General features: G+C 46.4%; 1 protein-coding gene across 2 annotated transcripts; it reads left to right on the forward strand.

The window, feature by feature from the left end:
• Positions 1-363: 363 nt before the first annotated feature.
• On the forward strand, positions 364-17,536 carry ZNF518B (zinc finger protein 518B). Of its 2 annotated transcripts, none has more exons than XM_081078165.1 (4): positions 364-470; positions 2,750-2,907; positions 4,893-5,068; positions 10,890-17,536. In XM_081078165.1, the coding sequence occupies exon 4, from the start codon at positions 11,088-11,090 to the stop codon at positions 14,316-14,318; it is 3,231 nt and encodes a 1,076-aa protein (XP_080934291.1). In that variant the 5' UTR covers positions 364-470; positions 2,750-2,907; positions 4,893-5,068; positions 10,890-11,087; the 3' UTR covers positions 14,319-17,536. The 2 variants fall into 2 exon arrangements, 1 of the variants encoding a protein (XP_080934291.1); XR_013995239.1 differs by having other exon boundaries at positions 371-470; positions 2,750-3,064.
• Positions 17,537-17,898: the final 362 nt, after the last annotated feature.

The following is a 17,898-nucleotide window of genomic DNA, read 5'->3' on the forward strand; positions in this document are numbered from 1 at the left end:
CACTGTCAGGACAGGAGGAATTTTTGACTGTAAACCTGACACCTTTTGTCTCTTTCATTCCTCCACCGCTCCACTTCAAGCTCCACGAGGGCAGGGGGCAAACACGCCCCTGCTTGGCAGGGCCCACAGCAGGCGCCCACGAAGAGTCGGCTGGGCCGACGCCGACAGCAGAATCTGCTCTCCTTTCGCAAGGAGGCTCCTGGAGCTGTGGGCATTCGGACCACGGGTGCACGTGTTGGGTCGAGCTCTCGGCCCAGGACCAGGGCTTGGTCTCCCGATTGCGTAGCGCTGACACCAGGCGGGGACCGGCACAGCCCCAGGGGCCTCGGGCTCCGCGAGCCGGGCTCAGCACTGCGCGTGCGCGGCCGTGACCTGGGCTCCGCCCCCGAGTAGGGACCTACCGCGGACCTACAGCGCGGCGGCCGCGGCCTGGGGCCCCGGTGCAGACGCCCCTCCGGACCGGCCGGCGGGTGAGTGGCTGAGCCCGAGGGCCGGGGCTCTGGGTGCGCGTGCAGGGGGCAGGGGGGGTCTGGGTGCGGAGGGGGCTCGCGGGGAGCGGGCTCCTAAAGAGGCCGTGCCGGCAGGATGGGTGGTGCGGGCCGCGGCTCCGCGTGCCTCCCCAAGTCCTGGGCCCGCTTCGTGGTAAGGAGGCCGGTGGACGGCGGACTGCGGGCCTGGTGCGGGGCGGGGGAGGGGCGCGGGCGCGGGCGCGGGGCAGGGATGCTGGGCGAGGAGGGTGCGGGAGCAGCGCAGACCTAGGGGGCCCGGGTGGGTGGCGGTGGGGTGTGGGTCCCGCGTCCCCTGCCCGCCTGCCTTTGTGCCGCTGCGACCGTGCAAGGCTCGCCCCGATGCACAGGGCCGAGACCCCGGGGGCAGTGTCCGGGCCGCGGACGCTGCTGTGGAGCCGCAGAGCCGGCCTCCTCTGCCCGCCCCCAGCATTTTAAATGATGCATCTCTTGGGAAAATTTCTACCGGTCGGCTCCAAGCAGGAAGTGTCGTCAGGAGGCCATTTTTAAAGCCTCCTTCGGGCGGGCCTCCGAGGTAGGAGCTGAAGTGTTTTGATTTTCTGTAGAAGAAACCCCTGGGAGACCGCAGTGGAACCCCAGTGTACCGCGCCTTCCCTTGTAGCACGCACGCTGTTCGATGTGGACTTGCCTCGGATAATGTGTACCATCTGTGTGAGTGTGACAACAATAAACTTGAAAACCAGATTGGCATTGTCTTTCCTTGGGCGTTTTGGGATGTGTGTCCAGGGACGGCTTGTCCACTGAAGACCTGTGCACCTATTGCTGAGTAGGGGAAGGATAGATGGTGAAGATTTGAATTGTTCCAAATGCTGATACTGCTGGTTGTGGGACCTCCCCCATCCCAGCCTGCCCTTTTATCTTGTTGCCTTAGGGTCATTGGACTGTTTCAGACCAGGGAGGGAGACAACGCAAGTGCAAAAGAATGAAAATTTCTTAACTAGAAAAGGAAAGCCAAAGGAGAAAATGAAAGAAAACACAAGTCCCTCATGTATGTTGGATATTTCACATCCCATTCAAAATACCCCAGACTTTAAAAAGTGGGATAATGAACAATTGATCAACCTATCATTAAAAAAATAAAAAGCGAAATACTGGGCACTTTATCCTATTTGGAAATAAAAGTCTAAAAAGCTAAACTGTAATGTTGTGTTAGAATCCTTAAACGTTGTCCCTTAAGTTTAGAATTGAAGTCACCAAGAGGACGACAGACCTTGCTCTCCCAGAGCTGGGAGTACTTTCCTATAGAAGAGCAGAGAGAATAGGAATGTTGATCTCCTCTGAGTCACACATGCAAAGTTCAACCCAGTCTGTGGTGTGTGTACACAATAGGATGTACTGCCCAAGGGTTCTGGAAGCCCAGCGAATGGTTATTTAGACACCAGTCTCTTTAAGCAGAATGCAAATAGAATGTTCAGCCCTTTAAATTGTATGATATCATGTTATCTTTAACCTAGGATGTGTTTTTTTATTATTATATTTTATCTTGAGTCTAATATAGCCTTTGAAAAACAACACTTTTGTACCTATCCAGTTATGTTAGGCTGATGACATTCATCGCAAGTGCATTTTGAAAACAGTCAAAGGAGGGCATTATTTGATTTACTGGGCCTTCTCCTGATGTGTTATGCCAAACTAATACAGGTTTCTTAAAAATCCAGTAATAGCAATTAAAAAATAAAGACTCATCTATTTGCTTTTAAGTAAGGCAATCTGGGCCAGTTTTTGTGTAAGGAAGAACAAAAAATGTTTTTATTGTTGCCATAAAGTCTGACGTTTCTTTCTTTGAATCATTCATTCATTCAACCAATATGTATTGAGTGTCTTCTGCAGCCAAGCCCTACTGTTTACTTCTAAACAAGATCCTCAGCAGTGAGTTTTTCCCAGTCTTGATTGTTCTCAAGCTACCTGGCATAGACTGCATTTTCTTTGTTCACATGCAAATCAGCCAACTTCAATTTCCAGAATCCGTCCTTGGAGTGAAAGCGTCCTTGGAGTGAAAGCGACTAGAGACCATCTAATCCAGACATTCTCATCGTGGGGTGAGGGGTGGGGAGGCATCAGAATCACCTGGGAAGAAATTTAAACCCTATGTGACTTTGCCCCACACCCCTGCTTGAGAAGTACTCTGGGGCTCATCCCCTTGTTTTCTAGAAGAAAAGTGCCTGGAGGAGACTGGTACACAGTCCGAGGGCTTCAACCCAAGTGTCTGGCTTATGTTGCAGGGCGCTTCGTGCAGTGCTCGCTGCCCCCAGGGTTCTGAGTGAAGACGTCTGCGGGGCCTGACGTTGAGACTGATAGGACTCGTTGCCTAAGAAGGAAGAGCCCTGTGATTTTCCATGCTTTCGACTCACATGTGCAGCTCCATGGCTCCAGGCTGGAAGTAAGAACAGTGCCCAGCACAGCAGATACTGTTGACTTCTATTCACAGCCTCACAGTGGGTAGCAGAAGGCAAAGAATTTAGATTAGATACCAGCTGACCAACTTAGTGACCTTAGAAAAGCCACACAGCTTCTCCAGATCTGTTATCTTATAAGAAGTAAGTAATTGAAAGTGTACCTTGAGCAATGTTGACGTAATGTACGAATCTGCTTCTGTAGGTAGCCCTTCCACCTGATTGGGCCAAGGTGCTCCGATTGACAAACACAGCCAGCCACTGAGCATCCCGATCAGACCACTGGGTAGCATTTACCACTCTACTGAAACCACCCACTTCTCTCCACCTCCTGTTACACTCCCTAAAGACAGCAGCCAGGTTCAGGTGGAGTGGAACAGTCCTGCATGAGACCTTCCTGGGCTCACACCACACTGGGCACTGTTCCAGGAAAATCTGAAGTTCCCAGAACCTACAAAGTGGTTGCCGTTATGACACACTTTACAGAGGGCTTCACTGATGATGTTTCCAAGGTCACATGGCTAAGCAGGGCTAAGACCCAGAGTGTACTTGCCTAATCGCCTCATTACAGTGCAAGGCTGTGGCCGTGTCCTGCCTCTAGGCACCCACGAGTGGGTTAAGCACAGAAGAGATTGCACAGGCTGTCGATATTCTTGCCACTCCTGTACGCTCCTCCTCTGCCCTTATAATGTCAGGTGGTGGTTCTCAGCCTGGGCTGTACGTTAGGATCACAAACGGGGGCGCAGGTATCATTCTTCTTAACAGCTCCCCAGGTAATTCTGGTGTGCAGTAAGTAGGGTGACCATCCCAGGGACCTCTTTAAAAAACAAGTGTAACATCCTGGGCATATTATCATAAGTTGGCACCCTAATGCAGCAAGGTTAAGAATCACTGGTTTTCTGGGAGATACTTCTGCTGTGTTTGACTGCATTTTTTATTTCAGCTCTTAATCCATTTCTTTTATGAAATTTTGATTTTTCTTAAAGGCTAAAAAAAAAGGAAATAACAAAAATTTATCACCATTATAGACCTGAAGTCAGTAGGTGTGTTTAATAACTAAATTTTATAATATTGCTTGTCATAGTACCTTGTTTATTACCTTGAGTTTTTATTAAGGAACAAATACGCCCTTGTTAGTGTTAACTTTTCACCCCCACATATAGAACTCTCCATTTTAGACTTTCAGAACTCCAGCACTGGTTATATTCTTTCTTTTGAAAGGTTTTCTTTTAAATGGTTTTGTTTTTACACTGTATGATAACTTCCTTTGTTTTCTGAAGTAGTCTCAGTGGATGGGCTCTACAGGGTGGAGTAAATCCCAAAATAACTCCTTTAACTCCTTTGTAGACTGAGGGGTGGGGAGGAAGACCCTTCCCTCCAGCTCTCCTGCTGCCATAAAACCTTAATCTCATCAGGTCCCTTTGTTAAGCTAAGAGTTTTCTGCTTCTCTGGAGATTACTTGACTCTTCTGTGTTCCAAGGAGTCTTACAAAAATACGTTGACTGACTTGTTGACAAAACATGTACTGGGTGCCAAGCATAAGATTACCTGCTATCTGGATATATACCTTTTCCTCATGTCAGCCATGTAAATTAGGCATTATTTATTCCCATTGTACACATGGAGGTTAACAAGTACAGCATCACAGAGCTACTAAGTCAAAAACCTAGGTGTCGAGTCTTGTTTTTGGTATCCCAAGATCATTGCTCTTTCCACTGTTCGACTTTTCACCTGGAAAGCAGAGGTATCAGAAAGCGGGGGCTCTCTTGTCCAGCACTCTTGCCCCATTCTGTGCCTACCTCCTGTTACACCCCTGGGTTTCAGAAGAAAATCTAGGATCCCAAAGGTGGTACGTTTGTTAGCAACATTTGGAAGTGTTTTTTTGTCATCAGTTTGGAATTCAGTCATTTCTAAGTTCAAGGTAGTTTGCCAAAAAGAAACTAATAGTTGATTGATGTGTTTCCTTCTGTAGATTTACCGTTCAGTTCAATTCTGATTCTTTGTAATGGTCTGAAAAAGTTTTTGCTGAGTGAGGACAGCTTCCTGAGTACCATCCTACTGGGGAAATACGAGCAGTTTACGCACCTACTGCTGAATTGTTTCCCCTGATCGGCTGTTACCTGTCCACATGCGTCTGGGCACTTTCGGGTAAGATGTTTTAAAATGGGGGTGACGGGAAGATATTTAGGAGAGCCTTCGCTAAGGCTGAGCACACAGTGGGAGCAGGTGCTGTTTGTGTGGCCTGTGCCACGGGGCTGAGCGCTTTGTCTACATTCTCTAGTTTGTTTCTCTTAATGCCTCTAAGTTGGATGATCTCAAAGCCTGTTTCCTTGCCTGACAAGGAATAGGAGAAATCACTTGCCCCAGGACCCAGCAGAGAAGGCACAGAATCTGAGTTTGAACTGCAGACCCTCCACCTCCATCCCAGGGTAGAGCAGCAGCAGCCCTGCCCTGTGACGGGATGTGGCCAGCGCCCTGATGAGGGGATTTCTGCAGAGAGCTTCCTAAATTTGCTTCTCTGTCTAGAAAGGATGCAGTTGTCAGTCAGCTAATACTGATTTGGGTGGGCATCTCTCATGAACAGAAGTATTATGTGATGTCATTGGCCAGCCGCTTTTCTTACTCTTCACGTGAACATCTGACATGGAGACACATTCATTTGCTACAGGATATTTCATCATCTAACTGGGCTGGGAGAGGAAAAGGTAGTTCAGTAACTAGCTTGTACGTAAACCTAAGTTGTAATTAAGTTGGACTTAAAGCATCTTCTCCATGGTAAGTGTAAGCACTTGTCAGCCAGTAAGGCTAAGGTGGATGGTTTTTCCTCACAGGTCCTTTTTCTTTTAGGCTATACAACTAAACAAATAACAACGAAGATTATAAAATGAGATTCAGTATATATTTTGGAAAGAGTAACTGCCAGGCAGCTAAGAAGCTTGTTATTTTTGTGATCGGCGTCATTCTGTTTTTGTTTTTTTTTAATTAAATTTATTGGGGTGACAATTGTTAGTAAATTTACATAGATTTCAGGTGTACAATTCTGTATTACATCGTCTATAAATCTCATTGTGTGTTCACCACCCAGAGTCAGTTCTCCTTCCATCACCATATATTTGATCCCCTTTACCCTTATCACCCACCCCCCACCCGTCATTCTGTTTTTTCCATTAAAAAATGGAAAATATTTTTAGCAGTTTTCTGATGTAAGTAACTTAGCTCTAAGCACTATAGTCCCATTATCTCATTTAATCCTCACGACAGTGCTGTGAGGTAGGTACTGCCATTGTCTCTGTTTGACAGAGGAGGAATCTGACAGTTTGCTTTAGGTCACACACCTCAAAAGTGATGGGACTCAGATTTAAAGCCCTGTAATCTGACTCTAGAACCTGTAGCTTTAAACACTGTTATACTACTTATTTCTGTCCTAATTCTGTTGTTTACAGTATTTGGAAATCAAAGCTTTCTTTTTAATAAGTATTTATCCTTCATGGTGTTTATAGCTCTCGATTTCACCGAACTGGTTTCTAAGAAACCTGTTATTTCTTTCCATATATCCCCGTAATAAATCTTTAAGAAATCAGGGGAAGTGTGCTCAAAATCAAAAGCAAATGCTGCACTTAGGCCTTTTCCCAGGAAAAGACAAGATGGTCTAGAGAATGCACATTTGTGACACACTGTTCCACATCCCTCTGGCATGTGCCTGTCATCTGGCTGAGGCTGTAGAGAATTCTGCATTAAAAAGCTCACTGTGTGCTGTTAAAAAAACACACCAAAAAAAAAAAAACAAACAGGCAACTTAATATTAACTGACCATCTTCGTTGCATCAGAAGTTACTAAGTATTTTCTGCGTTTTTGAGGACCCTTCTAAGTTATCTAAAGAAGGTTTGTTTCTAGTCCTAGGAGCTTGAGTGCCAGGCATTCTGTAACAGGTGTTGTGAATCCAGCAGGCAGGTGAACGCTGACAGTGATGTCAGCAGTGACTTACTTGCGCCCTCTGGGTGTCAGGCACACGCACGGCACTTTGTCTGCAGTGTTTTCCGGAATCCTCGGTCATCAACCCACTGGGCAGTAATGTCAGGAGGACCCAGCTGGTTGGGCGTGAATGTGAACCATAGAGGAATGGGGGGGGGGGCAGGTGTCCCTGCTGTGGCCCCAGGACTTGTCCACATGGAAGTCCATCACCAAAGCCACATGAGTTCTTCCATGCCACTTGGTCTATTTACCTGTGGCTTGGGTGTTCCAGCTGAGATCTTCCCCCTTGACAAGCCACACAAGTTCCAAAGGCCAAAGAGAACTCTGTCTACTTGTTTTAAAGACACCTGACACCTGGACTAACATAGAAACATTGCATTATTTTGAGAATGGTTCAGAAGTCGAGAACACACTTTCTAACAGGTGTCATACTGCATGGCCTAGATGTCTGGCCTTCCCCGTAAACTGTTTGCTAAGCGCAGCCGCATGCTTCGTATTGGCACTGGCGGCTTTGGATTCTGAACTCAAAACCACTGCTGAGATGGTTTTGTGGAAGCACCGCCAAGGGGACTCTGCATTCCCTGGGCGCTCTAGGTGGCTTGGCTAAGTCCCTAGGGACTTGCCTCCATCAGGATGACCTCCACTGCTTGCTAATGTGCATGATCTTACCCTCCAGCCTATCTTACATGTTAGGTCTTCAGTTTTAGCAGGAATGGCACCTCCGAGTTTTAAAAGGACTTGGAGAGGAAATGGCAGAACCACCTTCTGTGACTTTTGAAGAATGTTGGGAGCTGGGGAAGGTACTGGAAGACTGAAACTGTCTGAATGGAATCGTGGTTTGGGTGATGTTTCAAAGGGAGGAATCTCATTCTGTGATTTGAGGATTGTTTAGGGTTAATGTGTAACGTGTTACGTTGGACGAGTTGCTATGCAAATCGTGCCAGGCAGGCAAGCTGCTTTTTCTGTTTCTCTTTTTCTTCCCCTGCCCCCCTGTAACTAGTAGGATTATGAGGCTGGTAGACGAGAGACGTACATATCGACTGGAATGCAAATCTTTGTACAGAGTTGAGAACTAAGGACTGGAGAGAGAAGAGAATGCCGATTAACAGGAGTCTGTCGAGCGAGCGGAATGAAGTTGTTTGTAGCTCCAGAGTCAGGATATAAGAAAGGAAGTTACCAGGAGGCTGCTTTCAGTTTCATTTAAGGATAAAGTCTTGACGATGAGAACTATGTAATGAAACAATTAGCTGCCTAGGGAGGAAAGGGTTTTATTTACGGCAACATTAGAGCATCAATTGGTGAAGATGTTCTAAAGGACTTAAATGTTGCTAGAACTTTCAAACAGTTGTTTCTGATACTGGGTGTCATCAGACTTGCATGGCAGGTATGCTTTTATAAACCACAAATGTCCCTTCCCCTTCCCACCGAGATTTAGACTCACTGACTTCGGAGTGAAGCCCAGGACTGTCTATTTTAGCTGAGTCTGGGCCTCCTCCAGGCTCGGGAACCACTGGACCAGGTCCCCTTTACCAGCCCTTCAGGCTTTGGGCCTGTGGGTTTCTTAGGTTCCAGTTGCAGCCATGGCTTTCTCCGTTTTAAGAGGATGAAAATGCTGACACGAACATGCTGACGATAGTAGCGTTCTTAGATGATAAAACGTCTGATTTCAGGGATCGGCAGTGTCAGACTGGGCTTCGGGGTCACCTCGTTGAGCAAGCATGCCAATGGGCAGCTGGCCTGAAGGCACTTGATCAGTAGCAGAAGTTCTGGGTGTCACTGCCTATGTCACTGTCTCCCTTCACCAAAGCCACTGTACAAATCTGGAAAGGAGTCGTCAGCTCCTAGTGAGTCCTCTGAAAGTCCTACCTGCTGTATATCCCAGGACTGCAGGAAAATGGAGGTCCTCGTCTTTGCCCATGATTCTCTTTTTGCCAGTTTGAGGCATTCGTGTGTCCTGTCCTATTCACGGTCCCCTTGCATAGGTAAGTGTGTGAACATTGAGCCGATAGATGGTGCCTTGCAATTCCTACCCCCCGTCCCCCCCAGGCCTCTGCCTGCTTAATGTCTGAGGATTATACACATTTCAGGTAGAGCAAGGCTGATTGAGCCCCGAGATGTCCCCAGACTTGACTGCATACTTTTGAATGGAGGTAACTATCTTGTGCAAAAGCGACATAGGGAAAAGACAACACTGCCAAAGAAAAGAAAGCTTGGTATCAAATATAGTATGTTCTTATGATGCTTTCCGAAAATGCTTTTAAAGAACAAGTTCCATGCTAAACCTGAGCATGCAGTCACTGTTTCTCTTGACCTTGCAGAGGGATCTTCTTGTCCGGCAGATGGGCCTTTCGGGCTTGGGTGTGGCTCCTGGCCTGGTGGCCATGCACCAGGAGGGGGCCATGGATTGTCCCCTGCAGCGCTGCCCATCCCTGAGCAAGCGCTTACGAGTGCCCCTTGACATTCAGAGAAGCACTCGAAAACTTCCCAAGTGTTCTCTCCTGCTCCTTAGCATTACTCATCATGCCAGCACCATGGGGGACTTAGAGACGCGGCCTTAATCTAGTAGCCAAATGAAAGCATTGAAACTCAAAAGATTGAAGTGGTTTTTTTTAAGGTCATGAAAGAAAGGTTTTTAACAGATTCCCAAACCACAACATTTTTTGCAGCTCCTAATTCTGTGTACTCTGGGGGGAAAAAGTGTCTTTAAAGATAACATGTTTATATAAAAAGTAGTCACTGTTCCACATAGTGTGGCCCTTGCTCTAGAAACATGTGTGTCTCTCCTGTGGAATCGAAGCCACCTTCTTGCCCCCCCAGGCCTCCCTGCCATCCTCATTGCACCCTCACAGACGTGTCCTCATAGCTGCTGGAGGCTGGTGCCGGAGATGATTCACAGATGTGTCACGTCTCTGCTCCGGTCTGTGCCCGGGTTCTCGCTCATAGAGGCAAGGCCATATCCGTGCTACCGTCCTTAGATCCTCCCTTCACCAGTCCCCGCCCTCTGACGATCTCCTTGTCTTTCCTGCCCTCCCCTCCTTGCTCCTTACCCCCGTCTAAGCCTCCTTGCTGCTCCTCCTGTGCTCCACACCGACTTCCCACAGGTCTTCGCTTTCTCTTGGCGTGAAACCCCTTCTCCCGAACAGCCACAGAGCGCACCCCTGGCTGCCCTGAGGTCTCTGCTTGAATGTGTGCTTCTCACAGGCTCTCCAGATGTCCCTGCCTCCAGCCCCAAGCCCCACAACTTCATCACCTAGTCACTCCCTCTGCCCCCTGTCTTCCTTTATGGTATTTTGTTCCCAATTACGGTCTGACAAATCAATATATAACCTGCTGCCCCCCATACCCTCCTGAGGGTATGGACTGATTTGCTTTTGGTCACTGCCCTGAGCACTTAGGACAGTGCCTGGCACATGATGGATGCTGAACTGTTGGAGGAAAGAGTATGTGTCTCTCTGGTAGTGTCAGTGTGGACGTACCACTTGTGGAAACAAATGGAGCGTGTGGGATCCATGCTGATAATCGGCTCTACTGTAGAAACAAATGGGGGCTGGAGCCAAAGCGCAGGCCACAATGCTTGATGACTTGTGTGTTTCGAAGCTGAAGTGACAGCCTCCTGTACCGTTTGGGAGGCTAATCTGAAGTTATCCCTGCGAAATCGCTAGGTGCACTCAGTGATGCTTGAAAACAACTGTCACTGATCAAAGGCTCTTCTGAGTAACAGCAGTGAGTCCCCTGCTCCCGGTACCTTCACATTTGCAGTTGGTCTAAAATGGTGACTTTTCGGGGGCTGAGTTTGAAAGTATTTCCAGTTTAGGCTTGTCATTCGCCAGCTGTTGTATTGTGTGTTACTATCAACATGTGTCTAAAAGCACGATATGTTGACATTTAGCATAAGTCCCCAAGGTCATTGACATAAAGGGTAAGTTTGGGAGTAGCTTAGCTAGCCCTTCAACTCATGCATCCATCGTGCTTTATGATTTCTCTTTTTCCCCTTAGTGTCGCCTGAAACATCAGAGAATTGGAAACCATCACATCTGGGGACCAGGCACGGACTGTGGTGGTATATGAAAACCGACAATTGAGTATGCTCCCAGGAGGTACCCACGTCTCTGCCAATCACAGGGCACAGTGAGGGATGCCTCCGAAGGATTTTATCATGTGAAGTCTCTGGCTTTCAGTGGACTCTGTTTAGAAATGCAAATAAAGAAGATGAAGGACACTGGGCAGCAGTTGTTTACTCCACAAGTGAATGGACATACTTCCCTGACCATGTCGCCCAGACAACCTAATGCTGATAATCGAGCGACTCGGCCAGATAGGCACGATGCTCAGACTCTTCTGTGTCAAGGCTCAGAGGCAGAGGCTGCCATGTTGACCACCACCGCGTGTGTCAAGTGCAAAAGTGTGCATAAAATCCCTCTTCAGGACGTGAGAAAGGGCACCGGGCAAGGCCCCAAAGACGACGGGTACGAATGCTTCCAGTGCAGCCTGGGTGTGGCTTCTCCTCACTTTCATTTGGGGGACAGTAATCCCAGCGCTACTCATGTAGGAAATAAAATGGAAACCATCTCAAGTCCTGGCAATCACAAATTCAAGGTAAGGAACTTTAAACCAGGCAAATACTATTGTGACAAGTGTCGCTTCTCCACCAAGGACCCTCTGCAGTACAGGAAGCACACACTTCAGCATGAAGAGATTAAGTTCATTTGTTCTCACTGCAGCTACATTTCCTACACCAAAGGGGAATTTCAGAGGCACTTGGTGAAACACACGGGCATATTCCCTTACCAGTGTGAGTACTGTGACTATGGTGCCATCAGAAACGATTACATTGTCAAACACAGGAGGAGAGTTCACGAGAGGGCTGGTGGCAAACGGCCGCCCAAAACTGTTGCCAAGCTGGAGCCCAAGAGAACCAGCACGTCGAAAAACACGGAGCTGTTAAAAGCCTCCGATTCAAGCCCTGCTTTTCAGAGTAAGTTGTCAGATCAGCTTTCAAGATTCTCCCTCCATACAAGTAAAGACAAAACTCACAATGTCAGGTCGTTACCTGAATCAAAGGAACACCAAAAAGATGTGGTGTGTGTTCCAAATAAAATGCCGCTGTTGGAGCCAAATGAAGTCACTGTGTTCGAGGACAAAAGCGTGGAGGTGGAAGTGTTGTCTCCCGCCAAAGAGCCCGTTCAGCCCGGAATGCCCCTAACCGTTGTGGCGCCGGCAGAACTGGTGGTCCCCGCAAACTGTTTAGCCCAGTTGATAGATGTGAAGGTTGTCAATGGAACACAGCAGCTTGTTCTGAAACTGTTTCCTCTGGAAGAAAATAATAGCCTTGAAGCTGGTGGGGGTGATGGAGGGCATTCTGAACGGACGGCTAAAGAGAAGAGATTGAATGAGCAAGAAAAAATAGTTTCTGCAGAACAAGCAAAGTCACTAACGATCGGAAGGAATGTTGGACAATTTGGTGGTGTTGATAATCTTCAATCATCAGTTCAGAAACAACTTAAAAATGTGAAGTGGATGAGGTCTTACGATTTTTTCATGTCAAATTCTAGTGTGCACAGCTATCGAGAGTCCTTTCTCAACTCGGAGAGAGTTGGGTATTTGCAGAAAAAAAGCCACATGTATCCACATAGAACTACTCTTCCTCCCGTTGCCTTAAAACGTCCTTCTCCATCATCTGTAGACAAGAACAGTGTCTTATGGGGTCTCAGTACTGCATCAGATCCTTTTCCATATAAAGCTGCTGTTTCTTTCACGGAAGAGGGAAGAAATTTACACAGTGATCCACAGAGATTACTTCCTCTTGCTGCGTCGCCAGCAGCCATTTCCTTCTTGGGAGAAAAGGGCTTATTGCCCATAAGAAAAAGTGACTTGGAATCGAGAAGTGAGATCAGTATTCCTGTGACAATGGTTCCATCTACTAGGAAGGTACAAAACAGCCAGACAGAGGAATACAAGGCAGTTTCAACTATAGGCCACCGTAGAAGTGAGTATTTACATATAAACATAACCGGAGAAGACAGAATCAGATCTCAACAGCCTGGGGATAAACCTTTGGAATTAAAGAATTCTGAAAGGACCAGTGACTCTTACGAGGGCCCGGTCATCTCATCCGTATTTTCTCTGAGCTCTGGATCTGAAGACGTCCCTGAAGGCGTGAAGTGGAATAGTTCAACATCCAAAATAAAGTCAATTGAACTCTTGCGCAGAAAGATAGCTCAGCTAATTGAATCCTGTGGCAAGCCTTCATCTTTGGCTGCAAATAACGCACATCGCCGTTCTGTGGGGCAGGCAGCAAAGGTACCTGAGAAAGCTACCCCTGAAGGTGTTCGAGAAATTAATGTGTCATTCACTGGCACTGGCTACCCCTCGGGGACTGTCCCCAAACCTCGGGATGTGAGTGGTATTTGTACACAGCTTACTCACAGTAAGCACACGTATCCACAGTTTGCAGGAGGCCGCAGTGGGAAAACTGAAAGCCGAGGAACCAGGAAGGCTCATGTTGCTACTCCAGTGTTGATCCCCAAGGGGGCAGTATTGAGGGTCCTTAATTCCTCCAAGGATGCCCACGTGATAGAGGCTACGTGTGGAGCACCCGTCATCCCTTGCAGTGAGACCCAGTTGATAAAACCCATTCCGTTCTGCCCAGCGAAACAGATAAACTCAGACTTACAGTCTCTGACAAGTGAAAGTGGGCCAGTAGACATGTCCCATAACCTTGACACAACTCTTCGGCCCAAACCAAGAAAAGAGAGTGTGCTTTGTAGCACCACTGCGAAAAAAGCTGGCCCCCTGCATGGTCTGCAGGGAAGCAGTGAACTGAGCAAGCAGGGAAAACTGCTTCCCAGAAGTCTTTCTATAAGTAAAAATAAAAGCAAACAAGTGAACTCATCCAAGAAGAAAAGCAAGATTCAGGCTGAGGCCAGCCGCTTTCTCAAGGACCCTTCGATTTTTCAGGTTGCAAGGCAGCTGCGGCTGATAGCAGCCAAACCAGACCAGTTGATTAAATGCCCCCGTCGGAACCAGCCCGTCATAGTGTTAAACCATCCAGATGTTGACTCCCCAGAAGTGACCAATGTGATGAAGGTAATAAACAAGTACAAAGGCAACGTCCTCAAAGTCGTCTTATCAGAGAGGACTAGGTGTCAGTTAGGCATCAGACGGCATCATGTGCGGCTGACCTACCAGAACCTGGAGGAAGCCAATCAAATAAAAAGACAGATGATGTTGAAAATGAAACTTAAAAAAGTTCATAAAAACAACTATCAGGTGGTGGGTTCCTTGCCTGATGACGCACAATGTATATTCAAGTGCTGGTTTTGTGGACGGCTGTACGAAGACCAGGAAGAATGGATGAGTCACGGCCAACGACATTTGATAGAAGCAACTAGAGATTGGGATGTTCTTTCTTCCAGGGGCAAATGAGCCACAAATTGGTGTTGGAAGCAGTGTTTTTCTTTTTACTCTGGTTTGGGTTGGGGTGTTTCCCTGCCCTCCCTGACTCACTAGGAGAAATACAGATTGTAGGAGTGGGGAAGGATCCTTAGTTCTTCGGACCCCTCGTGGGAATGATGGGAACCAGGAATCCTGCGTGACCTGAGATCTGTGACTGGAACTTGGAAGGTGTTTGAAGCCCCTGGAACAAAACCACAAATTTAAGTATATGCATTTTTCTGGAGAGAAGTGAAACGTGCAACAGATTTTCAGGGGGATCTGAGACTTTTCTTTGTTTGGCACCCCTTTTTCTCAGTAGATACCAATCTTTTGTAATCCATACAGACAAAATGCTACTGAAGAATCAAACCCGTGCTTTGGTGTGCGCACCACTTTTTTTGGCCTTGACTCGCCTCCTGAATATTTGGTATACAATGGAAATTATATTTTCTAGTGTTACCTTAAATTTGGTTATAGAAAAGAGGTCATTCTTTTAAATCCCTGACCTCTGCCCTCCCCAATAATATTCATAAGTGTTCTTTATACCACAGAGAGCTGTGCTTATTTGGGGAGCTGTTTTAAAGAATGATTCCAACAGTTTGCCTGGATTTCTTACTTCAACAGCAGGTGGTAGAAAAGAAAGAAACATTTTCAAACTATTACGTTCTCTTTAAATATCTTAATTTATGACAGCTGGGGAGGGAATGTGTCTCTTTGCAAAATCAAAAAAGAAATGGTCACAAAGGGAACATAAGCTAAAATTAAGTCTCCTGTTTGCCCTTACCACTTCCACAAAGTAACCAATTAAAAATGCGAATGAACAGGCTTCTTATAACGTAGGTAAACTTGGGAAGATAATTCAAGGTCAGATTGTAAAGACAGTTGTGGCTTTAATGTGACCGAGTTTTCATTTGGGAACTCATCCGTAGACCACGGGTGAAGGCTGCACACCTTTCCTCCATCACTTACAGACCGCAGACACGGCTATCCCAGGTCACGACCCACTCCCCCATTGCCATTCTTCCAAACAGGCCCTCCTGTGGAATAAGGTAGCTTCCCCACTCACGTCCTAACCCTTTCCTTTTGTGCCTTTCAGGCCTCTTAAGGTTTTCCCTCATGAAAATCTAAAAACAGGCAGGCATCAACAAAATGGAAATATCCCCCATCTCTGTTGAGGTTATAGACACACCATTCCTGGGTTTCATCGACAGTAACAGTTTCATCTGCTGCTAATGTATCTTAGCCGTAGGCATGCTCTGCCTCACTGTCCCTAGGACGCAACTCCAAGAACTCCCCTCTCTACCCACAGACATCAGGACGGGCTGATCTCTCCAGCACCTGCCTGTGCATAAGTAAAAAGCCTGTCCTCTGCACCGCACAGCTTTTGGGCACATAGTCAGCTTGGCGAATACAGCTCAGACTGGATTTTAGTTCTCACTTGCCCACTCCGCTGAGCACCAAGCATCACGCAGAACATGAATGGCTCAGCCACCAGGCAGGTCCAACACTTGTGTCTGCCTCCCAGTGGGGACTGTTCCTTCCTTAAGGAATGTGTGGGGGTAGTGAATGAAACTAGGGGCTGTTACACCGAAAAAGACAAGGGAGATTTCTGTTGCTTTGGGTAGTCAGTCAGAGACTTGTTTGTTTTTTTCTCCACTTGGGAAAATGTTAGACTGTCCTCTGATAGGTGGGATTGCAATTCTTTGTAGTTGGTTCTCAGTTACAGGTAATCAACATTTCTTATATATAATTCAGTACATGGTCGTTACGCTGATTGGTTAACTTTTATTGAAATTTGGATTTTTTTTGTATGTGTACATGTGTGTACACATATATTTTTTACCGTATGAAAACCGCAGTAGCTAATTTTCTGATTTCCTATTTTGTACTGAAGTTAAGTAAGCTGCAAAATATAAAAATGTTTTTTATTCGAGAAAATTTATTTTGAAAGTACCTTTTTATAATGTTCTGATCTCACTATTAGATAATAAAAGCACAGTAAGTGATGGGTCTGATTTGTATGAACAAACATACAAACCAACCCCTGTGGATCATTTCGTTACAGTATTTCATCCCCATGCATTTCTGGTTGGTGCTTTTTGGGGAGTGGAGCTTGTGGACTTCTTGACTGCGGAGGAGAGAATATTCTGAAGGTTTTATCTATCCCTGCGTGGATTTGTACCTCCGGCGTGAAAGGAGCCTCCTGAGAGATTCAGAGGAGGAGAACAGACTGATTTTTTTGTTTGTTTTTTCCCTCTATACCTCACTACTTAGTAGCATCTTTCCTGAAAGGTTTGGCAGGACCTTTCAAGAAAGATGACCATGAATCAGGTCAGAGTGTTAAGTGTCGGCATGAAATGTGTACACTTTGCAGCATCAACTGTTTTTCAAGTATTACCTAACCTCAGCGTATGTACTTGTACAGAGCTAACTTGTGAGCAGAAGACATAGCTAAGCTTCGGGGGATTTTCAGAACTACAGTGCTTGTTAAGGAATTAAGAGGGCGCCTGGAGTCGTAAAAGATGAGAAAGCAAAACTTGGCTGTCTTCCTTCCCTATGTAAAGAACTTTAGGAAATAGCTTGTTGACATGTAGGTAAGTGTCATGAGATGAGTATGTCATTTCTAACAAAATTGAGAAGGTAGCAGGACTGTGTTGGATGTTTGTATACTTCTTCATCTTGGTTTTGAAGGACCTCTACTCACGAAATTTTATTAATAATACTAGTAAAATCATTTTAGGCTTTTTAAAGAATTTCTTTGGGGGATCAGAAATGAGATGATCTTGTTATATTTATGATATGACAGTGAAAACTTAAAAAGAAACAACTCTTAAGTATACTCTAATAGATTATATTTTACTCACAATTACATTTTACGGATGTGAGCCCCAAACAATTTCGTGAGCCCCTGTTATGGGTCAAGTGCTGTCTGTTGAACTAAACTGAACACAATGTGTTAACCCTCAAAAGCTCCCGCTTTTTCTAGGACACACGATAGAAGCCATCCCAGAAAATGAAGGCGTGATGCTGCTCAGCCTTTGGATTAATTTTTGGATCTGTCAGTCAACGTGCACAAAACATGAAACACCGCATAACATGTTTCAAGCATTATTATAAGTCCTGCGTTAACAGTTTGTGTGTCTGCGGCTTTGTTTTTGAAACACGTCTGTAGCTAGATACAGAAGTTGGAGTAAATTTTGTTGAAGCAACTACAATCTTCTCTGCCTTTCATTTCAAATGTTAAGCAGACTGTCTTGTATGAACCACATAAAGCGAAGGAGCGTCACGCAACCCAGCATGGGTGTTTAGAATTCCACCAGGGTGTATTCTGACTTAGACGCACTGCTCTTTAACCTGCACACCCTGAAAGAAGGACAGGCGACTTTTTTGGTTTGCTTTGGCTGAAATCCACAGAGGTGCTGGTTTGGGCAGCAGTGTTTGTTTTTCATACATGGTCAGTGGCCTTCTCAGGGGCACTTAACCTGCCCTCCACATGTAGCTTCTCAGCCGGGATGGGGGCCTGGATGGGAGAGTGCCCGGATTGAGCCTCCGGGACCACGTGACTATCCAA

Source organism: Rhinolophus hipposideros (assembly GCF_964194185.1).
Source record: "Rhinolophus hipposideros genome assembly, chromosome: 1".
Lineage (NCBI taxonomy): Eukaryota > Metazoa > Chordata > Mammalia > Chiroptera > Rhinolophidae > Rhinolophus > Rhinolophus hipposideros.